The 21,830-nt window shown below is 33.9% G+C and overlaps 5 protein-coding genes across 5 annotated transcripts in view; 1 reads left to right on the top strand and 4 right to left on the bottom strand.

The window, feature by feature from the left end:
• Positions 8,805-11,968, bottom strand: LOC105177541 (PI-PLC X domain-containing protein At5g67130-like). The gene is made up of 8 exons (XM_011100733.2): positions 11,566-11,968; positions 11,304-11,426; positions 10,727-10,849; positions 10,504-10,602; positions 10,114-10,417; positions 9,563-9,786; positions 9,385-9,471; positions 8,805-8,992 (listed from the first exon to the last, which is right to left on the bottom strand). Exons 1-8 carry the CDS (start codon positions 11,662-11,664, stop codon positions 8,966-8,968), a joined length of 1,086 nt encoding a protein of 361 aa, XP_011099035.1. The 5' UTR covers positions 11,665-11,968; the 3' UTR covers positions 8,805-8,965.
• On the bottom strand, positions 13,024-15,460 carry LOC105177643 (PI-PLC X domain-containing protein At5g67130-like). The gene is made up of 8 exons (XM_011100865.1): positions 15,365-15,460; positions 15,154-15,276; positions 14,723-14,860; positions 14,486-14,584; positions 14,033-14,336; positions 13,658-13,881; positions 13,407-13,493; positions 13,024-13,041 (listed from the first exon to the last, which is right to left on the bottom strand). Exons 1-8 carry the CDS (start codon positions 15,458-15,460, stop codon positions 13,024-13,026), a joined length of 1,089 nt encoding a protein of 362 aa, XP_011099167.1.
• On the bottom strand, positions 16,579-17,382 carry LOC105177540. Its single transcript, XM_011100732.2, has 3 exons — positions 17,224-17,382; positions 17,038-17,126; positions 16,579-16,900 (listed from the first exon to the last, which is right to left on the bottom strand). The coding sequence occupies exons 1-3, from the start codon at positions 17,245-17,247 to the stop codon at positions 16,753-16,755; spliced, it is 261 nt and encodes an 86-aa protein (XP_011099034.1). The 5' UTR covers positions 17,248-17,382; the 3' UTR covers positions 16,579-16,752.
• On the top strand, positions 19,156-21,827 carry LOC105177539 (COBRA-like protein 4). Its single transcript, XM_011100731.2, has 7 exons — positions 19,156-19,211; positions 19,301-19,446; positions 19,537-19,616; positions 19,780-20,236; positions 20,343-20,490; positions 20,562-20,839; positions 20,996-21,827. The coding sequence occupies exons 1-7, from the start codon at positions 19,171-19,173 to the stop codon at positions 21,280-21,282; spliced, it is 1,437 nt and encodes a 478-aa protein (XP_011099033.2). The 5' UTR covers positions 19,156-19,170; the 3' UTR covers positions 21,283-21,827.
• Positions 21,608-21,830, bottom strand: part of LOC105177642 (protein COBRA-like) — a 3,429-nt gene continuing 3,206 nt past the window's right edge. Inside the window, exon 8 of the mRNA XM_011100864.2 lies at positions 21,608-21,691. Within this exon, the coding sequence (XP_011099166.1) occupies positions 21,608-21,691 (84 nt within the window). The remainder of the gene's footprint in view (positions 21,692-21,830) is intronic.

Here is a 21,830-nt window from a genome sequence, read left to right as displayed (position 1 = left end):
AAATAAAAAAAAAAAAAAGGGAGGAGAAAGAGAGGGGGGGGGGGGGGGGGAGAGGAATGTCTACCCACACGCACACATGCAGAGCTTAACTGGAGACGTTTTTGCTTCATTAAATGTGTGATATACAATCAAAACTCCAGAGGTGCACGAGGGCCTCCATTTTGTTCTTTTCTGCTTTTTGATAAAGTTGGTACCCATCCCCTTCTCTCCCTACCATTATTTTCCTTTGAAATTATTGCAAAGATTTCTTCCTCTATTTCTTGCATTATATGTATACAGAATAATGTATGTATGCCATTCTAGATATATCCTAAGTAATGCCCACTCTTCCAAATTGGTACTCCCTACTTCTGCCGTCTAATAAATACTTTTCTTTTTGATATATGTACTTTGAAATTCCTATTGTATTTATATCGCTGTATAAGCTCACCGGCTTATTTATGAACGGATTGAGATTTTCTTGGCATGAGTGAGCTCTGTTCTATTTATGTTCCTTGCTTCGAGAGAATCAGTATAATTAATTTATTAACGGTGGAACACTGTTTTTTTTAATTAATTTTTTTATTTTGCATAATCTTGATTAATTTGGATTCTTTATATCTTAATATTAGAGAAGTTATAATCCAATGATCTAAAGTTATATTTACTTTTATTTGGTATAATAATAATAATGATAATGATAATAATAGATTGGGGTTTCCTTGTTGGTGGGTCAAGAATTAATATGTAGTCATCCTCTTTGGTTGAATTTTCCGCTTTGAAGCGTCCTTACCTAATTGGTCGTCGCATCTATTTTGTGAACTATCCCATTCTGAGATGATTGGCAATGATATACAACGCTTCTGTTCTTAAATTTATTTCTTCATATCTGATATCCTAGAAGCATACGTGGCGTTGTTTTGATTCATTAATTAATATAAGCATGCGTAATCACCAACATATATACCTATACACGTGATAGTTATACCTACATTTTAATTTCATTTGATCGTTCATTAAATTGAATTTCAATCAATATAAATTATAAGACTAGTATAAAATAATTTAATTTAACTAGCTAAGTAAAAATAATTAAATGGGTAGAAATTCATTCACTAATCATCAAAGCTTTAAACGTACTTTTTTACATGCAATGAATCTTGCTCAACCAAATTTTGAATGATTAGCTAGAGACAAACTTTGAGCAAGTCGATTCTTCATATCCCACTGTACTAAGTGGCATGGGTTGAATCTACCTAAAATAAATCAGGAAGCTGTCACCAGTCAATATTGGGAACTCATATATTCTCAATCTAATCTATGCGTACACGTAAATGCAAAGTATACCAGACCAGTATATGGTACAAGGTAGGAAAATAGTGGGTGCAAAAATTTGTGAAGTTACGGACTACTTTAATTAATAAGAGCAGTGCACTGTTTTATTACCCCGAAAGATGAGTTATTGCGTACGTGTGCTATTGAGAGGGACAGGGGTAGAAACGTGGGCCTCTTATGATTGACTGCACGTGTGGGAGATGCATCCACGTGCACTCGTTTTTATTCACTGAAAATTTTGATTGGCTTTTGTCTCTTTCCCACTATTATTGTTATTATTATTTTTATTATTATTATCATTATTATTATTATTATTATTATTCTGGGCCTCTGATATTTTGTTCCCATCCATTGTCTCACCTAATTTGGTCTTTGGTTACTAATAATTTAAGATTTTAGGGTACTGAACTGAATATAGTTTGGTTCAACCCAACCAATTTTAATTCCAAGATTCCAGTTTTAATTATTAATAAATGCTAGGTTATATTCTTCGCATGACAGATCTTGGAACAAGAAGAATAGGTTAGGTCTCATCTGATTTGAATTCATTCATTAATTGAGTTTGAAAATTTTTGGGGTTATTTGTGGCTTTGATTTTAGGTTAGCCTAATATAAATATAGTGTATTTAATCAGGTTTTGAATGTATTTTCTTAAATAGAAACAACTGATATATTTAATTATTTTTTATTTTGCATATATCAAACTAAATTGTATTTATGAAAAGAAAAAAAACCATCATATTGAAGAATTGTGAAAGTGATGTATACAAGATAAATTAAACTCTATAATATAAAATATAAATTTAAATATTAAAGATAAATATGAAATGAATAATAATAATAATAATAACAGTAATAATTTATTAAAAGTAAAGAGTCCCGATGTATTCAGTTCTCTGTCTTCTTTATCGATCACATCATTAAATAAAATTAAATGAAGAGGTCCAGGAAGATAGCTTAAATTAGCTAACTGTCACTTTCCTGGTGTGGGGATGGTCCCTTGGCTACTGTTTCTAGTCCTGCTACAGACTTGCAGGGTTAATTTAATTTATCGCCCAGAATTTACTGCAGCGCAGGATAAATAGTAATAAATATCAACCCCCAACCCCAAGCAAGTTGCAGCTTTTTCCCTCCCCGTCTTTAACCGCCGCTTCCCTTCCTACTCTTCTCACTTTATACTTAGGTACTACTGGAGTGAGAGGCCGGCAAAAAGATACACCAACACAGAAGAGTATAGAGAGATGTGATATCGATTGTCGGATGAAATTCCAACTTCCTAATTATTTTATCTTTCTAATTTAGCCTGCTTTTATTAAATATAATTTAAAGGATAAATTACAGTTTTGCCCTGAGTGCATAATTTGGTTCCATCATCAAATAATTTGTTGGAAATTACTTTATGCTTACAAGGTCTCCAAGTGCTAAGATTCATTCGCAATAGAAGTCGTCATTTTCTACCTTCCACTTGTGCATTTAGAGTAGTCGGTTGCACATGCATCTCCACTCCTTCAACTTGTCTTCAACTTACACAAAAGCCAGACAGAAAACAATTGATCATTCATATATACCGTTTTTTTTTTTAAATTATTATTAGTGTTAGTATCTTTTTCTTCATTCTTGAACGAATGAGCACTCTGTCCTGGTTTTATGTGGATGCAGCTAAATGGGACATCTAAATCCTTACGTCTTGATACACATGTGACGTACAGCCATTAGATATTGACTTCATGCAAACATCCTTCGCCACGTCCCTTTTCCCTGTTTTATAAGGCGTCTGATCAATTAACTTGAGACTCCAACGTTAAACATCCTTTTGTTTCTATGATGTTTATTTAGTTATAATATAGGAAGTATAATTAATTTAAACATGAAAACACTTGATACATATTATTAGGGGGCGCGAGGGCACGTTGGTCGAAGAAAAGTTAATAGGGAAGAAACACAAATAGAAAAAGACGAAAATAGTGAATGTTGTTCAGGGCAAAAAGTAAATAGCACTGGACATGGACCATGGTGATGCAAATTGCAGCACGAGTGGGGAAGTTGCAGGTGGCTAATGGAATTTAAGCACTCATGGCTGTACCGCTTTCTTGTGCTGGGACTTTGCTTATGGTTTTGTATGTATGAAATTCTATTCTAATAATATCCCATCACTAAATAAGAAAGTCATTTTTAATAAAAAAATTCGCGGTTCGGTTTGTTTGGAGGACAGTGATCTGGAAAAAAATCTGCATGTCGTTTCTAAGGTTGTAGCTATTATTTGTTGTTGGATCGGTACCTTAGTATAAAACTATTACTCAAAATAAATATGTATAAATTAATTGGAGGATAGTTGGATGGATGATTAGGAGATTTATGTATTGGGACAAAATTGAATTATGAGAAGTTAAACATCATGACTTTTATAATTACTATTATGATTATTGTTATTATTATTTGAAAAGATAGTATTATGTGTTGAAACAAATTGTGCGTCCCAACAAATCAAAATAATTGATGAGAAATAAGATAATGATAAAGGTCTAAGCGGGACATACGTACATGACACTCCCTTTAAACCCCTATTATGGCACTTTTAGCTACTGCAATAAGAGAACAATAATGATAACTAATTGATTGACTTATTTTAGTATTACTTTTTCCAACAGACTCACTTATTTTAGGATTGAACCTTGTTAATGGGACGTAAAGTGTAGTTGTCCGCAGAATGTGTCTACTCACAGACATCTATATATAATTTTCTGACTTGCATATATACATAATTTAACAGTCTTTCTCAGTGACACTTCATTCTTATTGAATTTCTAAGGTTGTTCATGCTGAGGAACCTCAAAACTTATAGCTGATGCTTTTCACGTATTACGTATATTCTCATCGGAGAGTGACATTAAAATTTTAATTAACTAAATAAATATTAAAATCCAAGTGTTAATATAGTAAAAAAAAATCAATTATTTGTTTTTCTTAATTTGATTGCTAAATGAACCTATTTGTTGTGTTACTTTCTTGAGCTTTATATCAGGATATTTCTGATTGAGAACCATGTAAAACATGTGTTGCTGGCTTTTTGAAAGTTATGTTGCTTCAAGTAGTTTTTTGCGTGTAAAAACACTGAAAATACTTATGAGGTAAATAATCTTATTTATTGTTATTGAAAATGTGAAAATAAAAATGAATACAGAAAATCTAAATATGAACCCGGTACACTTTTTATGTTAAAACTCTAATTGCTATAAAGAAAGAAATAAGATAGGAAAAGAGAAGTAATCTCCGAACATACTTTAGAAGATTTGAGATTAACAAGAGAGGGGTAGAAACATGCCCCAAAGAGTGTGCTCCTCCAACAAACATATTGCAAAAGAATCTTAGCTTTAAGTTGGCTCCACTTCACAAACTCAATAGCAAAAATTGCACCCCACCCCATGTGTGAATAAGGTCCCCCCATTTCAGTCCTTGTTTGATGCCCCCTTTTCATTTGCTTTGTCTTTGCTGTTGTTTCTTTCAAATTCACCCATTTGCTACATTTATTTACATAATAGACACACACTATCTTTATTTTTCGAGCAATCTTTTATATCACCTTTATACTTTCCCCCTTCTCCTCCCCTTCTAGCCCACATATGTCAAAAAAGAAGGCTCCAACGCCATGTGATCCGGTCATTGCTTGGCCACAATGAGCATCATATTTAGCCCCTCCCGTGGGGCTTTCCCTCTCGTGTTGCTTTCTTATGTCGCATAAACAACCAATAGGAAATCTTCACATGAACCTCAACTGCATGTTACCTATCGTGGGAATATCATAATCGTCCTTGGTACGATCAATGGATAAATTGACTTCTGCCAACCCACATTCATCCCTAGCCCTACATTTCCTTTTCCCTTCCTATGAAAATGGGAAGTAAGAAAAAATTGAAGCATGCATAGTTTTCCTTCTTTTCTTGAGTTTCCTTAGTGATGATCATTTCTTGATTTTTGCATGCATCAAGTGGATTTACATTGTCTGAGCCCATCTATCTAATTAAAGTATATATTTATGTGTATTTTGGTCGGGATTTGTGTTCGAAACTTGGGAATGGAAATTAATGTACATATTTGCAGTTATCTTTATAGAAGCTATAAGGAAGAAAGCACCCTTACATGCACATTTATTTGTCTTATCTCTTATACTCCATCTGACTATCTTTTATGGCGTCCGATAAAGTGGGGGACCTAAAAATTAAACTAATTTTTAATAATTTTGGATATACATATGTATCTATGTACGTGTATGTGTGTGTGTGTGACTATACTAGAATTCAGGGCTTTTGTTGTCTAGAATGAGCCAGCTATTCCCGGTGTATATGGCTCATAACTTTGCATATATGTAGTCATGATAAAGTACAGCAGAGTTCATAAGGCCACTTAGTCTTAGACAATTAGCGGTGGTTTGGCCTTACGATTCACTAGGCCGAATCTTTACTTTGAATGTAAATGTAAATTTTTTTTTTGTATCATTTAACTTATTTTTCAATAATTATTTTTGAAATTATTATTATTTTTTTTAATAAAATATCATTTTGATAAAAACTGCGGGCAGGAGAATTAATATAAAACTATTTATGATTGGGGAATGGAGAGTGTGAAGTTGTGCTTTGACTATATACAGTCCAATAACAAAAGAATGTTGGTCACCAATTAATTATACTTATGTACTATATGATAAATAAATTATAGTAATTAGCAGGATCTTAGGGAAAATCATGAGTGTGAGAGACTGTGTGCCTTTGTTCTCTACCTATTAATTCTATATTCTAATTCTGCCATCTACCAATAACGTGAGCCCCATTAACGTCGGCATCGATCAAACCAAGATGTAGTTATTTTATTTCTACATTAATAATAATAATAATAATAATAATAATAATATATATGCGTAATTATATGTTTCCCCAAAAAAAAGTGTGTATTTGTGAGGATATGATTTTACTTTGTATTAAACAAATGAAAAGAATTGTTTGGATTTCTTTCAAATTTATTTTTGGTAATTATTGTTTTGGTTTCTTTTTTAACGTATCTTAGGATCGGTAGCATGTGTTAGATGCCACAAAATCCACCTAATCACATGCTACCCACCAATATAATAAAGTGGGCTTAAGTTATTTTTTCGACTCACTTTTATTAATTTTGTATTCAACATAAAATTAAATTTGTAAAATTAAACTCATGGGTTCTTGACTCTGAAGCAGCAACAGTTTGTTTTCTTTTCTAGGAAAATTGAAATATACAACACATATCAAACATTGTATTTAAAGTTTGTGTAAATTATTATATCATCCATACTATGACGATCCTAAACATCGAATCTGCAGTATTATTGTGACTCTCTCTTCTTTCTTTTATTAAAAAGTAACTAAATGTATTATTCCCTATGATGTCAAAATAAGTACCATATTACATGATTTATGTATGTAGCAAGTGGAAAAGGAAATGGGATAAATTTGATAGGTTTGCGTCATAACTTGAATTTTCTATTGAAATTTTTTATATTATTTTTTGTATTGGTACTTTCCATACGGGTATATTACATCAACATTATTTGGAATTGTGTCTAAATGCATAAATGTGTTTTGATTCTTGCAAAATTATAAGTTTATACAAATTCCCGTAAAGTAGAATACATTAATATTCTTTTAGGGAATGTAACTATAATTTTTAAAAACATATTGGGGTGTTTGTGAATCTACCCCCAAGAGATCATCTTTGCATATTAAATAGTTCCCAAAAACCCAAAATTCCACTATTGTAAATTGAACTCATGATTAGAAGATGAGATGTTTAAAATGAGAGCAGTGAAAAGAAGGGTCGATTCTTGGGCTTGGGTAAGATAAAATTAGAAGGCAAAGGTGTGAATAAAATTTGGGCTTTGGATAATTTAATTATTGGACTTGTAATGAATCAAGTTTGGTAAGTGCATCATTGGTTAGTTGTCTGGGGCCACGATTAACTGTAGTACACAGATAAAGCAAGATCTTCCCACTTTCTTTTTCTTTTCCTTTTCTTCTTCTTCTTCTTTTTTTTTTTTTTGTTAAAAAAAAATTAAATATAAAATAAAATAAAGTCCACATGTACTCCAATTCTGCTTTTCTTCTTTTCCAACTATTATTTATAGGAATCGTAATCTTCCACTTTGTAGCCCACTGGTGAGTGCTCATTACAAAACAGCGGGACATCCACATTGTTGTAATCCATACACAAATCAGTGTCCGGCCCAATATAAATTATTCTATTACCTCATTGAACCTACGTTGTCGTTTCGTTGATAATATTGTTAATAGCTCAAGTTTTCAATGCAAGGCAGTGGGTTTTCATATCAATGTCTTGCCTTTTTGCCTTCAAAAACAGAATAATAGGAAGTCAACTTGTGGGGTTCATTATTACCCAACCAAAATAGATAGAGAACTAAAAAGCAACAACTTTTTTATTTGTTAGGAACTTCTTTTATTATTATTATTATGTAGGTGTAAACTGTAATGCATCGACACATTGAAAAAGTATCCTTTGCAGTGTTGAATATTATTGAAGTACAAATTAACTCAATGGGTAGAAGAAGAAATCTCAAATATTTGACTCAATTTGAAGATTATCACCTAAAAAAGAAATAATAAACCCTCAATTTTCTCCTATTAGTTTTTTTCCCCCTTTCTTTCTTTCGATTTTTCTTCTCCGTTGTTAATTACATCGGTAGAACTCTTCAGAAGATATGTTAGAATTTATATTTCAATCTCTATTTACTCGTTAAGGAACTACTTGTGTATATTTTTTAAGGTAAATTTTGATGGGCTCTTTTGAAATTTGCTATAATTATAATATTTTTATTGTTTAAAAAAGTACAAAAATATTCTTTTAAAATTATAAATACCGTAACAAATATTCCCTACAATGGCTATCAAAAGGAGTTATTTGTTAGGATATTTATAATTTCAGGAGGTATTTATAATTTTTCAAATAATGAGAAAGTATTTGTAATTATGACAAAGCGCACGAGAACTTATGATAATTTACACTATATTTTAAGCCATGTGCTTGGTTGAAAAAGTTGGAATTAAAACATTTTCATTTTAGTTTAGTGTTGATTTTCTTTCTTTTCCTTGTGGTGTTAAATATTATGCATTTTAGTTTTATGAGAACATATAAATTAAAATATATATTGTACTAGTGTTTATGTTGTGTCGTATTTTAAATTATTTAGACTTTTGATGTTACCGTGTCCATATTGTATCATATTTGTGTCACATGTCCGTTTTCACATGTCATAATCTATAAATAAACAAATCAAATTTAATGAGCTTTAATTAAGTTGAAATTCTAGCACTTTAACATTTTTGTTTATAATTTTCTATTTCTTTAACTAATTGAATTAACTGTGAATCATGTTTTAATCTTATCAAACAGAAAAAGGTTCAATTTTTTAGCCCTATTTATTAGTAAGGTAAGGGAATATTGAGAAGAAATAGAAAACTATAACCAAAGTCCCTTTATTCGAATGACATTTGGGTCATTACAGTGATGCGCGAAATTGTGAGGAGCTGATGGAGTCAATTTTCCTTCATCTTTGAGGAGATGATGATCATGGACAGCTCGAACCTGCCTGCAGGAGTCCATCAAATTCTTGTCAATGAGCAGTACAGCTCGAACCTGCCTGCAGGAGTCCATCAAATTCGTGTCAATTCCTGCCTTAGAAAGCCTTCCAAAATAAATAAAAACCATACTCTGCCAAGTATCACTACACCAATTTCTTTGTCGATCCATTAAAAGCTGTTTCCTAAAGTTGTTTTCGGCCCTAATTAATTTCTGTTATGGGCCTAATAAATACAACAATCATCGTTCCATTAAAGAAATTAATTAGGGCCCAAAGATAATGGATTGCCAAATTCTTGTTTTGTTTTTTTACAGATGAAAAAATAATAACATATATATATATATATATTTTAAAAAGTTCGATTTTTGTAATAATAATGACACTACAAAGCTATCTCCTTATATATATTTTTTATATATTATTTTCAAAATCGAATTAAGATATAGACTTACAGCGCATGAGTGTACGTCCTTACATCCACACAAGAGCTCCCCATTTAACATGTCTGTGGCTTCAAATGTTCCCCCTCCCTCACTCCTCTGCACCAATCACCAACAATTTCTCCATATTTTATTGGCTCAATTTTTTTTAAAAGAAAAAAGGAAATGAAAAGATATTTAATATAACAACCTTATAAAAATCAACAGCCACAAAATTAGCCCACCGATTGCCGGCGGCACCATAACACGTCTGCAGCATGTCGAGGAGGTCGCCGGAGTTCTGCACACAGGCCAGCGCCTTAACCGGAACCGACCTGAAATAATTTACCAGAACCAAAGACTTACTCTTGTCGTTGAGGGCTGAAGACTCCCCCCTGTTGGAACACTCCCCCGCCTTCATTCCATCATCACCGTCTGATCAAAATCAAATCATTCGTTCAATTCTTACAAAAAATGACATAATTTTTGGAAGTATATATATAGGAAAAAATACAAACAACGGCTTGATATCGCAAATTAGCAAATTAACTCTTTATGAAAAAATAAATAGCAATTTATTTTTTTGTATTTCTTAAAACACAATAATTTGACCCCCTTTATTTGAAAAACTACAAGGGATAAATAGCTATATCTTTTTTTATATGGGAATAATATGTTCATTTGTAATATCGTAAATTACTATTCACCTTATATATATATGTATATATATATATGTTTTTTTTAAGGCAAAGTTGTACATACATTGGTTTTCAACCATGTAATTCCACTGGTAAGCAATCCCTTCACTGCTTTCCTTGGACTTTATAGAAGTGAAGACGAGCAGCCTTTGATTGTTAGCCACCATTTCACTGACCAGTGGCCAGTCCTGTCCGTTTTTAGGCATTTTGGACAACGGAAACCAGTATTTCATCAGCCCTGCCTCCGTGAATACCTTTGTCAATCCATTTTGTGTGTGCACATAGTCTTCCAAGATCACCGTCACGATTTCCGACGGATTTCCGGACAAGAATGCTTCAATTTCCCTCAATGTGTCTATTGCAGGTTCCTAGTAGAAGATATCCATGTAGTTTTATTAGTTAATGTAAGATTAATGAGGACAAAATATGGAAAGTAAAAGAGTTTTGTCGTTACGAATTTGGTGTAGTCATGGCATTTGCCGCCGAAGGAATGGCACAGCCATATGTCTCCTTCAAAGTCATATGTATCGAGCATCAGGGCGCGAACACCGTTCTGCAAATGATCAACGATTACTCATAAGAATTTTGACAAATACATTATGTACGATGAAGAAGTACTTTTGTTAGTTCAGAAGACAATAAAATCGTAATGAAATGAGATGAATTTTGTAACGTACGTTGAGCTGTTGAGTGACGTTGTCTTCTTGATTGGTGAAGGTAAGTCTTGGGACCCCGTCGTCTATAGCAAAAGCGTTGTGGGTTGTCAGAAACGCGTATTTGTTGAATGGTAGAGAATTGTTCTGTTGGCCCCAAAAAGTGAACTTTGTAGGTTAGAATTCTTGAATTCAAAAACGACTAATAACTTCAACAAACACGCTTTTGAGTTGTAACATATTTAATTAACTAATATTATGATTTATGGAGAGATGTAGCGTGTCGGGCCGCCAAACTTCTTAGGTTGAGAAGAAATATGGGCCACTGAATTTGTTCAGTTCCAAGATAAATACATAGGTTTCAGGGAACAGCAGGATAATTAGGACGAAGACTTAATTGTCCAAAATCCTATCTATCCTCACACGACCTTGAACCAACTCTAATTACTCAACATAATTCATTCATCTCACAGTTGAAAAAAAGCATGGAAATTTGGTCATGGCAGTGTTGAGAATTCACATGGTTGGCAAGCAATTAAGAGAGATAGAGAGAAAGTGTGTGTGTGTGTGTGTGAGAGAGAGAGAGAGAGAGAGTGTCGACCACTATGTTGAACTGATTGGTGGCGGTGGATCGAACACATCGGGAGCCCTCAAACGCGGCGTCGCAAGAAGAGCAAAACAGTCCCGCCCCGCAATCACCACCGCTCGAACATCCATCCCCCACCTGCACTTAACCACCACTCATCATCATGCATCCATTCATCAATCCAAAGAAACACACACTCTCTCTCTATACATACACAACCACTTAAACACAAAATCATAAACAAGAAAACCAAAAAAAGAGAAAAAAAAACCCACACCTTGCAGCCTCCACTAGAGCAGGCCGCGCCAACTCTCAATACAAGCAGCGCTGTGACAACTCCAAGAAACCCCTTCGGCATCCCCGTCGCCATCGCCATCGCCGCCCGATAAATTCCGTACGTGGACGAATGCTCAAGTTGGAACAAAAACAAACTCACATTCTGACAGAATTTGTTTCTTTTATTAAACCGAATAGGATATTCAGATCTGTGGAATAGAATTCTTGTAATAATTTCGTCTGAGTAACCGAAGAGAGGAGTGATGTCTTGTATGCTACCTACATAGAACAACAAAAGACGGAATATCTCCCTAACTTATTACATCACGATAACTAAAAATTATGTCAAAGCATACATACATAGTTATATGTATTTGAGTGTGAAATTGAATATGATTTGATTGCAACTGCAACGGTAGGCGTACATGAAAAAATATGTGAAATTGTTCCTATATATTGGTCAAATTTGAACCAATTATATAAATTTATGTGTGATTAATGTACAATTCAAAGAAAGTGACTAATCAAGTGTTATACATGTGCTTTGTAATTAATTTGATTCGACCAAAAATTTTCACCAAAAAATGTGTGTTGGGTGAGTTAGGTTTATGACGATGGTGATATCACTATATATGTCATGGTTTATTTGTTAGCGTTACTCGGCGCCATGTGGATTATTCAGAGAACATCGTCATTTAGTATCATGGGAGAATTGGCTAATTGAGTGAGTTTTCGGCCCATTTTTGTGTGATTGGTTCAGTTCGGACAATAATTAAAAATAAGTAATGCCTTTATTACTCATTGCTGCAATTATAATACGATCTTCAAATAATTTGTATTGATTCTTGCAGCAGTATTTTTAATATCATAATCTTAATTAATCTTTTCCAAATATTTGAAGGGATTTTTTATTTATTTTTTATAAAAATGACCGGTTAAATACACTACAAGAAAATAACTCAATAACTACGAAAACATTTAATGTTAAGATCAGTATCGATTAATATAAGTAATAAATAAAATTCTTATTAAAGTTCTTGCTAATCTACATTAATTAACAACGAATTCCACTATTTTAAAGAAATATATATTCTTGCTATTATCGATATTTTTGTAGTGATATATACGTTCATTTTTTGATATCAAGTTAATTAATTACATAAATAATTAAATTCAACTTTTGAATTTAAACCAGACATAAAAATATGAATTCGAAATTAACTAACGCAAATATCATTGATCATTTAAGATGAGCATGCAATTATGTAAAGAGACGACCAATTATTTTGAACATAATTAGCTTATTGGAAGAATTCATGAGAATTGACAACCTCCACATCCTCTCTCCTCCTCCTATCATCATCATAATCTCCTTATTCTCTACGTCCTCACTGCACATTTTTCAACTTGTGAATTTTAGAGAAATTAATCACATAAAAGATTATGTAAAACAATATTTCTAGAACAAGAAGGCTACCTAATTTAAGACATTAATTCTCAAAATCTGAATGCATGATTCATGGGTCTGATTCTAGTACCATATATTACAAGAAATATGACTTCTTGTTATAATTAATTGCTATAGTTAAAAATAAAACATTATGTTAGTTACTGCGTAACCACAATTGTGCGATGACTATTAGCCATTGTATTTGTAGGTGAGGCTAAAATATTAACAACAATTAAAAATCACGGTGAATGTTTTAGCCATATAACTAAAACCATAGTGAAAATTTAAGTTTCGTCATTGATTTTATATGATCGTTATAGATAGTATTGATTTGTTGTGGTTTTTATGCCGTAATCATTTATAATGTAAGGAATAATTAGTGGGAGACTTACAACACATTCATGGACGTCGTTGCGCCCGCATAACAGCTCTCCGTTGAGAGTATCCACAGCTTCAAATGTTCCTCCTCCCTCACTCCTCTACATATATATTACCAAACATATATGTACATATTAATATTATTACTACATTCAAAATTAATAATTAAAAGAAAATCATCAAAACAAGTCACTAATAATGACAAACAGATGGACAAATTAAGGTACATAGATAGGAATAGTTGCAAAATTTAGGTAATTACAACCTTGTAAAAATCAACTGCCACAAAATTGGGCCATCGTCCGCCAGTGGACTGGTGGCAGGTCTGAATCATGGCCAATAGGTTTGCCGAATTGTGAACACAGGCAAATTTTTTGCTAGGAATAGATCCGAAATAATTCATCAGAACCAAAGACTTCCTCTTGTCGTTAAGGGCTGACGACTCCATCCGATTAATGCAACTTCCTACTATCATTCCATCATCACCATCTGACAACATATAGAATTCGACGTTGTATATATAAGTACTAAGAAAAACTTGGGAAAATTGGAAATGATTGATAAAAGTATAGTTGATTTGGTCTAAATTAATAATAATTACGATAGTGTAATAATATTATTACATGTACGGATAACGTACATTGATTCTCAACCATGTAGTTCCACTGGTACGCAATTCCTTCACTCTTTTCCTTGGATTGTACAGAAGTAAACACCAGCAGTCTTTGGTTTCTAGCAACCATGTCGCTGACAGCAGCCCAATCCTCACCATTTCTGGGCATTCTCGACAGTGGGAACCTGTACTTGGACAGCCCTGCTTCTCTCAGCACTTTGCTAATTCCTTTTGGTGTCTGAACATAGTCTTGCAAGATTAATGTCAGAATTTCCGACGGATTTGTCCTCAGAAAGCTTTCTATTTCCTTCATTGTGTCAACAGCCGGTTTCTACCACGTACAAAATCAATCAAATATATATATGTGTGTGTGTGTGTGTTTAGTTAAGTCCTTAATATATATAGACATGGAAAATCAAATTTCAAGAAATTATTAATTAACGCGAATAGAGTATGCAGAATTTAATTCTATATTCTTACGAATGCTGTGAAATCATGGCATCTGCCTCCGAAAGAATGGCACAACCATATGTCTCCTTCAAAATCATACGTATCGAGCATCAGAGCGCGAACCCCATTCTGTATGAAATTAATATTTGATAGAGTAGTCGAGTTAAGTAATTAATTATTAATATATATATATATATATAGAGAGAGAGAGAGAGAGTAGATGGTTTGATTTATTAAAATTTGTGTAGGTAGGTAGAGATATGATACATTGAGCTGCTGAGTGACAGTATCTTCTTGATTTGTGACAGTGATTCTTGGAACTCCAGTGTGATATGGCTCCCCTTCTATGGCGAATGCATTGTGGGTTGTCAAGAATGCGTATTTATTCAACGGCATAGAGTTATTCTGCAGACCACAAAATAAATAAATAAACTTCAAATTTGATTTACAAAACGCAGCCAGTCTTTTTCATTACATTATTTGTCATTTAAATTCAAAAATTAATCCAATACACCCAAATGCACTCATCAAATGAGGCAAAGAAACAAGAATTAAGCTACTCATTATAACGACAAACATACATTCACGTTCGTAAAACTCACAGTCTTAGCCTTACCAATCAAATAAGGCCTAATTAAGACAGAATGACATAGGTAGTTTATTTAATTTGAGAGAATTAAGGAAGAAATATTAGAGACCAGAATCCGGAATGGGTTGGTGGCTTTAGATCTCACACATCTGGAGCCAGGAAACCCTACTTCACACGAATAACAATACAGTCCAGCTCCACAGTCTCCGCCCCTCCAGCAACTATCCTTCACCTGTACGTATATCTCCCAAAAACAGGCGTATCATAATTCATGCATATATTCAACAAAACACAACACAGAGTGGAAATTACTCAAGTACCTTGCATGTTCCATGGGAGCACGCCACGGCCGCAGTGGTCAACAGCAGCGCCGCCGCCACCACCGTCACAGGAGAATATATATTCTTGACAAACATGGGATTGATGAAAAACAGTATATATTAGGAGGAGTTGATGAGCGAGAGGATGGATTAGCGGGTGGTAATGGTTATACTTTTTTATCCTTCTTCCCAACAAAAATATGACAACTTTTTGTGGAATCGAAGAGAGTGGAAAGGCGGGAAATTGTAGTAAATGCATATTATATGTTTCCTATTGTTTGGGAAATTATGTTAATTTGTTTCACTCTCTCTCTCTATATATATACGTACAACAATAGCTTGCAATTTTAATATACATATATATATATAAGAGGATTTGGATGATTTTAATTATAAATGGTTGGTTTATGATTAATGATCATTACTTCTTTCATGCATGCATTTAACTCTAAATTCACACTTCAATCCCCCTTACTCTTGAATTGCTCATTCATTTTCCTAATTAATTAAGCAAATAATAATTCCCAGCATTGAATTTTATTTTATTTTATTTTTTATGATTACATTAAGAATTCTTACTTAAACAGGTTTAATCGAATCAAACCAATCACAATATAAACGTAATACATTTGTTGTGTGATTGGTCATTTTTCATAACTGCATATTAATTATATAATAAACATATTATACTTGTCATATAATTAATTTAAGTTCGATCAAAACGATTATGAATAGGTCTTTTTGACGTGGAGTTGGTATTAGGACAGCAAGAAGAGAGTATTATAGTATAGAGGGAGATGTTAAAGTTGCGAATGAGTTGCAGCGGAAACATAGTGACAAAATTGAGCATTTTCCAGTCGAGGAAAGAATAATTAAAGTCGGTGTCCATTTCAGGGCCTCGTTAAAAAGTTGACCAATCAAATCTAGTTAGATTATATTATTAATTTGATTAGTCTTTCTTGTTTTCAATTTTTCATTAAGATAAATCCACATGCATTATTCTACTAATGACTTCTTAATTAGTTGTTAATTAACATCTTATCATAAATATGAAATTATAAATTCCGATTTCATTATATATATATATATAAATGAATATTTATATCAAATTTTGTAATATTATTTTTTAAATTTGATTGTCGTGAAATAATATATTGATGTATATATTAATTTCTTGGAAGAATAATATAATGACATGATTATTACTCAAAAGAAAATGGAGAGGACAATTAATTTATTTAATTAACACGGAGATTTCGATTACAATCAACAAAGAAATAATAAAATTAACATATATATAACTTCAAGTTCAAAAAGGATTCACACACAGCTTCATCAACTTGAGGTTGGCGGCGGCAGACGGTACGTAAAAATACATGGTGCGGACATCACTTGTGGTCGGAGAAGAAGCGGTTGAGGGAAGGCATGACTTCCGGTGGGCGTGTGCGGAGGAACTTGCGTAGGCTGTGCTCTGCATACTTTTCTCCTTCCTCTTGATTTTCAAGAACTGCTCTTCTCCGATGAGCTTTGTTGATTCTGGCACGGACGGCCGTGGAATATGGTATTAGCATCAGATCAAGCAAACGAAGTCAAATCTCATTGACATCCATTTATAAAAAGACGAAGACAGATATGGTTAAAAGAGAAAAAAAAGGGGGTAGCTAGGTACGTACCTGACATCAGGATTGAGGAGGGCATTGCGAGTGAGCTGAAACAGGCACATCCCCGTCACAAAGCTCATGGCAGCCACAAGCGGGTAAACCTGTTAATCAATTCCACTTCCATCACAATAAACATATACCTATCCCTATATACTGTTCTAATTAATGGATATATAGCATGAAATTTTCGACGCTTACATCTGGTTTCATCCAACGCCCCATTTCGATTTCGAATACTTGGAATGTTTGAAAATACAAAACTACAGAAATATATAAATTGATAATGATTATCAAGATTTTACGTATGTAGTAACTGTGTACATGGGATCTCTCATATTTATAGCTAGAGTTGGTGTATTAATTAATTTTATTATTCACGTAATTGGACGTCCTATATTGATTGCAAATAAGAAGTTTGAGAAACTTGTATAAGTCTCAAAATGAAGTGCTTCTTTCGGAGTTAAACTCCCATTTGTCCATATTTCGAGAAAGAGTATCTCTTGTTTTTCATTCCCATTCCCATAGGAATGAATACTAAGAACTTCTTCTCCCTAGTCAGGTGTTTTTTCAAAATAAATTCACGACGATTATATAAAGTTAGAGCGATCAATACTTTGAAAAATAAAACACCGATTGAGTCGTAGACTGTGCGTAAGTTATTATTATATATGAAATTAAAGGGGTACTTTATTTGACTAGTTGCAATGAAACAGATTGGATTTGGTGGAAAAGTTTAACATGGAAGCTATGGTTTCAGTGTGCTGAAACAAAATCTTTTGACCTTGACAAGAAAACCAGGTGCTTTAGCCCCTTGTTTTTTTAATTAATTCTACGCTGTTATATATCTGTTGCTTCCTCTATTATATATACTACTATTCCATTTGCTTCTTTTTATAATTAATGAATTTTTCTTTTCTCTTTTCTTTTTCTTGCTTTTCAAGTAATATGGGTTAAAAACTAAATCAAACTATTCAATACTTGATTTTATCGTTTGAATTCGATTTATTAAATTTAAAAACAGAATATTTTGTTCAATAAGTTTTCAAGCTCGACTACTGCTCGATTCCATTAGTATAAAAATAATAAAATATACTTAAAAATATTTTATTACTCGAGTTCAACTCATATTTGATCCAATTAAAACTACAATCAAATCAAATTCAAATATAACTTTTTTCAAACTCGATATTAATTCAAACAAATTTGAATAATAATGTACTCGACTCGACTTGAATAACTTACAAACCTACAAGTGTTTGGATGTGAAGCATGTGATCAATCACTCTTCTTAATTAAATTAAGAATCAATGAATGTAATAATAGACATGATTTTTTGACGAGTCATATAATTTATTTAAATGTAAAAGACTTGACTCAAGCTCAACCTGGAATATCAGCAATTGGGGCATGGAAAAGATCCTTACTTAGAATAGGGCTGATGGAGTATTTGGATGATTGGTCTGGACTGAACTCATTCAGCCCATTCCAGTACTTTTAACAGTGGACTGTGGTAGTTCAGGGACAAAGAATAGAGATGGGGTTGGTGTCATTATTGAGGCCTGCAGCAAGAACATGTCTATATTTCTCTTCTTTGCTTAACTCTAACTCATACTCCTCACCAACAAATACTTGTGCTATCTTCTTACCTTCAATGAAAAAGCTTTCGACACATGATCATGTTCCCAACAAAATTCCTACTCAAGCAACTTTACAGTCTTAATTAAGGTCATATTAATGTAAGAAGATTCTGGTGATTCAATCCTTTGATGATGTGTCTTAATCGTCCTATTACACAAGTATAAAACATACTTCTACAATACTTCAAATATCTGAAAATGGCATTGAACCAGACTGGTAAAAACAGAAGTATAAAACATACTTCTATAATACTTAAAATATCTGAAAATGGCATTGAACCAAACTGGTAAAAACGAATTAGGATTCGAACAAGAAAATGTTGTACCAACGACTTTAACTACAATTTGGTTAAGTTTCGGTCACATTTTTTCAGATTTTTTTTTACCAAATACGACATAGATTGGAACACTTGGATTCTTTATGGAAACTCATCTCTCTATATTCCAATTTTACGTTAAAATCCTTGCTTCAAGATACAGGAATTCCACCAGTTATATACTACTGGAAATGGGGACTGAGCAGCATATATCACTAGCATCCAACTGCCAGTGGGTGAAATATCTCAAATACTCTACTAAACCTCCTTCCACTTTACATATTTCTTTCTTACATTCTGAACATCTTCTCCCAAGAACAGATTTCAGACACTGGCTGTTGCCATAGCAGTAGTTGCTCGAATTATCAAATCCTGCATATTAGAAGAATCTGGAATCAATATAGATAGAAGAAACATGAGAGTACTCATTGCAGCTTCCTTCCTTCTTGTGCTCGTTTCTTCCGTAGGTATAATTTGTGTATCTTTGATATCAGTTTGAGTCCTGCTTCATATTTTTTTGGTTCTTACAGTTATGTTTTTTTTCCTGTTTTTGGCAGATGCCTATGATCCGTTGGATCCAAATGGGAACATAACGATAAAATGGGATGTAATGTCTTGGACACCAGATGGCTATGTGGTTAGCACTCATCAATAGAAAATCTTGTTGTCAATGAGATTTTATGCACAATACCTAGTAAAAAATGTCAAACTGTCGATATCCGTTCATTGTTGGCTTCAAATTTCTTGTTTTGCTTAGATAACAGATGAAATTCTTACAACGATCATTTTGTTTCCCCTAGGCTGTTGTGACGATGAACAATTTCCAAATGTACCGGCACATTATGAGCCCTGGTTGGACCGTTGGATGGACGTGGGCGAAGAAAGAGGTGATATGGTCGATGGTTGGTGCACAGGCCACAGAACAAGGCGACTGCTCCAAGTTCAAAGGCAACATCCCTCATTGCTGCAAGAAAACCCCAACAGTTGTGGACTTGCTCCCTGGAGTCCCTTACAACCAGCAATTCAGCAACTGTTGCAAAGGCGGAGTTCTGGCCGCCTGGGGCCAAGACCCTCAGGCTTCTGTCTCTGCATTCCAAGTCAGCGTTGGCCAAGCCGGGACTTCAAACAAGACGGTAAAGCTACCGAAAAACTTCACTCTTTTAGGCCCTGGACCAGGATACACTTGTGGCCCTGCCAAGATTGTGCCTCCCACAAATTTTCTCACCCCCGATCGTCGTAGGAAAACTCAGGCCCTGAGTAAGTCCAGACGGTTTTATCTCTATACTTGGTCAAATATTTTGATGAAGATATTAGATGTAGAGTTTTCAGCTAATAAGATTTTATCGTCGGACTTCATCTACAGTGACATGGAATGTTACATGCACGTACTCTCAGTTTCTAGCCCGGAAGCATCCCAGCTGTTGCGTCTCTTTCTCATCTTTCTACAATGAAACAATCACGTCTTGCCCTTCTTGCGCTTGTGGCTGTGAGAACAAAAACAAATGCATCAAGTAAGTCTCCATTTTTCGTTTGGTGAGAAATAAATCTAATTAGAATTATGCTAATAATGGTATTGGTGTAGGAGTGATTCCAAACTCCTGAGTGTGGTGGGAGTGAATACTCCAAGAAAAGATAACACGCCTCTGATACAGTGCACGCACCATATGTGCCCTGTCCGGGTGCATTGGCATGTAAAGGTCAATTACAAGGACTACTGGCGGGTAAAGATCGCCGTTACTAACTTTAACTACCGGATGAACTACACGCAGTGGACTCTTGTCGTTCAGCACCCAAATCTCAACAATGTGACTCAAGTTTTTAGCTTCGATTATAAGCCTCTTGTTCCGTATGGCTCCATCAGTAAGTACCTCTGTTTTCAAGCATCAGCTCTTTCCTTTTACTAACTTTTACCAAAACTCAGTTCTTTCAGCAACCAGGAATGTTTATTGATAGCCTGTTTTATTTTTATTTTTTTTTTATATCGATAGCCTGTTTTATGATACTTCGAACTTGCAGATGATACAGGGATGTTTTATGGCATGAAATTCTACAATGACCTGTTAATGGAAGCCGGGCCGTTCGGAAATGTTCAGTCAGAAGTACTTCTTCAGAAGGATCAGAATACATTTACTCTCAAGCAAGGATGGGCTTTCCCCCGGAAAGTCTACTTCAACGGGGAGGAGTGTATGCTGCCCCCACCGGATGCTTATCCATTTCTACCAAATTCTGCTCATCTGAGTCGAGCTTTTATTTCTGTATCGATGTTCTCTATTGTAGTTTTGTCTCTCATTATGATGTGGTGATGAGTTTTGATCGTACTGGAAATTTTGAAGCTTTAAGGACACCGGTGCAGATGAACTCAAAAGTACAGGTATATTAGTCACTTGAGCTTGTGAAAAATAAGAAAATGTCCATGAAATGTCAATTTGCACTACAATTATTTTGCCATATGCAGTTAGTTTAGACGGTTGTCATAGTCATGATAGGATCTGAAGCCTGTAAAAGAATAATTTTGGTGCAATCCAATCGGCTGTAACTATCAAATTGTTCTGATGCTCATACAATTCTATTGAACAGTGACTCAAGAAACTATGAACAATGGCATAGGAAAGAAGTATAAAGCATCTTTTATACACCTAAAGAGAAAAGAATGGCAGCATCACCAACATTACAGTAAGCAGGAACTCTTATGCTCCTCTCAAATTTGTCCACCTGAATTCATATGGATATGTAAAGGGTCACTTTTAGGGTATTTAAGTCCTTCAAGTTTCTCTCCAGATCCAGAATTGAAATGTACTACGGTGATGGCCATACACACAGAATTTCTCCTATTTGAGGATGGAAGATTCTC

This window comes from Sesamum indicum, linkage group LG15 (assembly GCF_000512975.1).
Source record: "Sesamum indicum cultivar Zhongzhi No. 13 linkage group LG15, S_indicum_v1.0, whole genome shotgun sequence".
In the NCBI taxonomy this organism is placed as follows: Eukaryota; Viridiplantae; Streptophyta; class Magnoliopsida; order Lamiales; family Pedaliaceae; genus Sesamum; species Sesamum indicum.
The sequence above is the reverse complement of the archived record's forward strand: the minus strand, read 5'-3'. Positions and strand labels throughout refer to the sequence as shown.

Coding starts and splice junctions, on each gene's coding strand:
- LOC105177541 (XM_011100733.2), bottom strand. CDS start 11,664: ATGGCGATGGCGACGGGGATGCCGAAGGGGTTTCTTGGAGTTGTCACA. Junction 10,418..10,503: donor GCCATGACTACACCAAATTC/GTAACGACAAAA, acceptor ATCTTCTACTAG/GAACCTGCAATAGACACATT. Junction 8,993..9,384: donor AGGACGTACACTCATGCGCT/GTAAGTCTATAT, acceptor GGACTCCTGCAG/GCAGGTTCGAGCTGTACTGC.
- LOC105177643 (XM_011100865.1), bottom strand. CDS start 15,460: ATGTTTGTCAAGAATATATATTCTCCTGTGACGGTGGTGGCGGCGGCG. Junction 15,277..15,364: donor GCTCCCATGGAACATGCAAG/GTACTTGAGTAA, acceptor ATATACGTACAG/GTGAAGGATAGTTGCTGGAG. Junction 13,494..13,657: donor TGGCAGTTGATTTTTACAAG/GTTGTAATTACC, acceptor ATATATATGTAG/AGGAGTGAGGGAGGAGGAAC.
- LOC105177540 (XM_011100732.2), bottom strand. CDS start 17,247: ATGGGGCGTTGGATGAAACCAGAT. Junction 17,127..17,223: donor GGCGTTGGATGAAACCAGAT/GTAAGCGTCGAA, acceptor ATTGATTAACAG/GTTTACCCGCTTGTGGCTGC. Junction 16,901..17,037: donor CTCCTCAATCCTGATGTCAG/GTACGTACCTAG, acceptor CGTCCGTGCCAG/AATCAACAAAGCTCATCGGA.
- LOC105177539 (XM_011100731.2), top strand. CDS start 19,171: ATGGGGACTGAGCAGCATATATCACTAGCATCCAACTGCCA. Junction 19,447..19,536: donor TGTGCTCGTTTCTTCCGTAG/GTATAATTTGTG, acceptor TGTTTTTGGCAG/ATGCCTATGATCCGTTGGAT. Junction 19,617..19,779: donor GGACACCAGATGGCTATGTG/GTTAGCACTCAT, acceptor TGTTTCCCCTAG/GCTGTTGTGACGATGAACAA.